This window comes from Dreissena polymorpha, chromosome 7 (assembly GCF_020536995.1).
Source record: "Dreissena polymorpha isolate Duluth1 chromosome 7, UMN_Dpol_1.0, whole genome shotgun sequence".
NCBI classification, from domain to species: Eukaryota; Metazoa; Mollusca; class Bivalvia; order Myida; family Dreissenidae; genus Dreissena; species Dreissena polymorpha.
In genome coordinates this window covers 92,650,295-92,653,026 of record NC_068361.1, presented here as the reverse complement: position 1 = coordinate 92,653,026, position 2,732 = coordinate 92,650,295, and the positions used below count along the sequence as shown (strand labels likewise).

Below are 2,732 nucleotides of genomic sequence, written 5' to 3'. Positions count from 1 at the left end.
CGATAAAACACGAGATTCAGTCTCTTTCTGAACTCTCTGATGGAAAACGAGATCAGGAGATTCGTTACAAGCAGCTTATTATGTGCGCTATTCACGATGGCGAAACTGTGAAGTATTATTGTGAAAACTGCAACGTCCCCATATGCAGAGAGTGTCAGTTGGAACTACACGTTGGCCACACATGCGCAAATGCAAAGGATTCGCAACTTTCTAGGCGTAAAGCGGTTGCAAACATGTTAGTGAATGTCCAACAGAAGATTGAAGCCTTGAGAAAAATTGCTGAACATGTTGACTCTACTGTTTTAGATATCGATAAACGAGAAAAAGATCTTATCGAGGGCGTTGAAAAAACAGTGAAGAAGCTCGTGGATCAAATAGAAAGAGAGAAGGCCGATATATTAAAATCTTTAAAAAGGACGATGGACGAACAACGTGATGCCTGTGCGACTAGAAAGCAGCAGATTAACACCATATCCGATATTATGGAAGGCAATATATCGTTCTGTAACGATATTGTAAAGAATGGGAAAGATGTTGAAGTCTTGTTTCTTGAAAAGTCACTGAGACGTCGGCTAATGGATCTTCAAGCGAAGAACATTACCAGCCTAACCGTTAAGTGGCATCCGCCGGATATAAGGTTCAGGAACGTGTTTCTCACGGTGGACCGTATCGGACTGTTTGATTTGACACTTGCTCGAGAATTCAACCGGCGACCGGAACCACCACTGAAATTCGGCGCCCGTCACGTGGCCGGATTTAAGCTGGTTCGGCGTATCAACGCCACCATTCCGCGAGAGGACAACTCGGAGTGCCGGGCAACTGGTCTCGCCTCGCTCTTCGGCGATCATTTCGTTGTCGGCGACCAGGAAAACCGGAAAGTAAAAATATTCACGCGACTTGGCCATTATGTTGAGACTATCGCGAACGTAAAACCATGTGGGGTCGCTGTCTGTAATGACGTCATAGGAGTTACGGACCAAATGTCTCTTAACTTGTTTACCAACGATAAAACAATCAAGAAAAAGATCTCTCTAGAAAGCACGGGGTCAGCATATCCCGTTACCGCGGTAACCGACAGGTATTTCGTCGTCGTTAACAACAAGACCACCACATTCCAGGTTTACGACCTGCGCGGAGAGCTTTGCAACGATATAGTCCCTTCGCGAGGGTCAAAGATACGCAACCCGGTATTTGTAACGTCAAACAGCAAAGGGCATATAATCGTCTCTGATTGGCTAACTAATAGCGTCATAATCCTAGACGACGCTGGTCAGTTTGTGAAAGAGGTCAAGTTTAAAAATAAGATGGGAAAGTCCGAATGGCTACCCGGGAGCTTGTGCTGTGACCATTTTGATAACATTTTCGTGTCGGATTACAGTCGCAGCAGGATTATAGTGCTGGACCCACAGGGAGAATTTATGTTTGAACACTCCACGCGAATGGACGGTCTGGACCGACCGCGGTGCATGACGACGGACGGGAATGGGTCCCTTCTGGTTTCCGGAAAGGGAGGCTACCTCAACATGTACACGTGCGAGTATATATGATATTGGTTACCAATGCAACATTGTATGCGACATTATGTAGTTTCACTAACTTGTCATTTGTCTGGGAATTTTAAGGAACGTATACCCTAACAATGTGTAAGAGTTAAGTCTTTCATCAGATGTTTTAGCGAATGTACTTGACTTGTAATGCTATAATTAATTGTATAACTTTTAATGATGCTAGCATTGGTGTTCACTAAGACATTTAGTTAGACGTTGAATTTGATTTTTTTTTTGCTCGCTTCTATTCTTTATTCGTATGCCAATTATTTATCTTTACTAATAAGTCGATTATTCATCTGATGAAAACGATTATATCATTTGTGCATCAGGTAGTATACATGTTTATATTAATGTCCTTCATTTGTATTGAAAAATATCTCTTTTGAGTCTTAGTGATTTTATTAAAGTAAGGCAGCAAACGATTTTAGCTCATGTTTATTGTATGCCTTTTTGAACTGTGCTTTCATCAACTTATTTTGATACTTAATACATAGAGTCGCGTTCTGTGAATACTGGGCATAATATATGTGCGTAAAGTGTCGTCCCAGATAAGCCTGTGCAGTCCGCACAGGCTAATCAGGGACGAAACTTTACGCATAAATTGGATTTTTGCTTAGAAGAGACTTCATAAAAAAAATATATGTCAAAACAGCGGAAAGTTTCGTCCCTGATTAGCCTGTGCGGATTGCACAGGCTAATCTTGGACGACACTTTACGCACATGCATTATGCCCAGTTTTCTCAGAACGCGACTCAATAAAGACTAGTCTTCGACTCAATACAATTTCCACATTATTTGATTACATTCGGTCTTAAAATAGTGCTTTTTTTATTAACGTATCGTCTTGAGGAAGAATTCTATAATTATAAGTGTTACCGACAATGCTTGATTTGACTTTCATGTAGTGTTCGTACTTAACATTCTGTTTTAGAATATTCTGTAATTCTAGGCTGAAGTCTTAGGCTGTCCTACGAATCGTATTTAAAGAAAAAACAACCTACACACCTCTAATGATATAAAGCTTTTTCGACGAAGTACATTAAGTACCGTAAAGATGAAACGAACGTGCATGCTTAAGCAAAGTCCATCTAAAATGTCAACAAAACTCTTCGTTCAAAAATTTCAAGGATTAATCTCAACAATGTTTCATTTTCGAACGTTCTAGAAATGTCTTCATAAAAA

At 40.6% G+C, this 2,732-nt stretch overlaps 1 protein-coding gene across 1 annotated transcript in view; it reads left to right on the top strand.

Moving 5' to 3' along the window:
* Nucleotides 1-1,734, top strand: part of LOC127839922 (E3 ubiquitin-protein ligase TRIM56-like) — a 2,140-nt gene extending 406 nt beyond the window's left edge. The window contains exon 1 of the mRNA XM_052368313.1: nucleotides 1-1,734. This exon is cut by the window's left edge and continues 406 nt beyond it. Within this exon, the coding sequence (XP_052224273.1) occupies nucleotides 1-1,547 (1,547 nt within the window). The 3' untranslated portion in view covers nucleotides 1,548-1,734.
* Nucleotides 1,735-2,732: the final 998 nt, after the last annotated feature.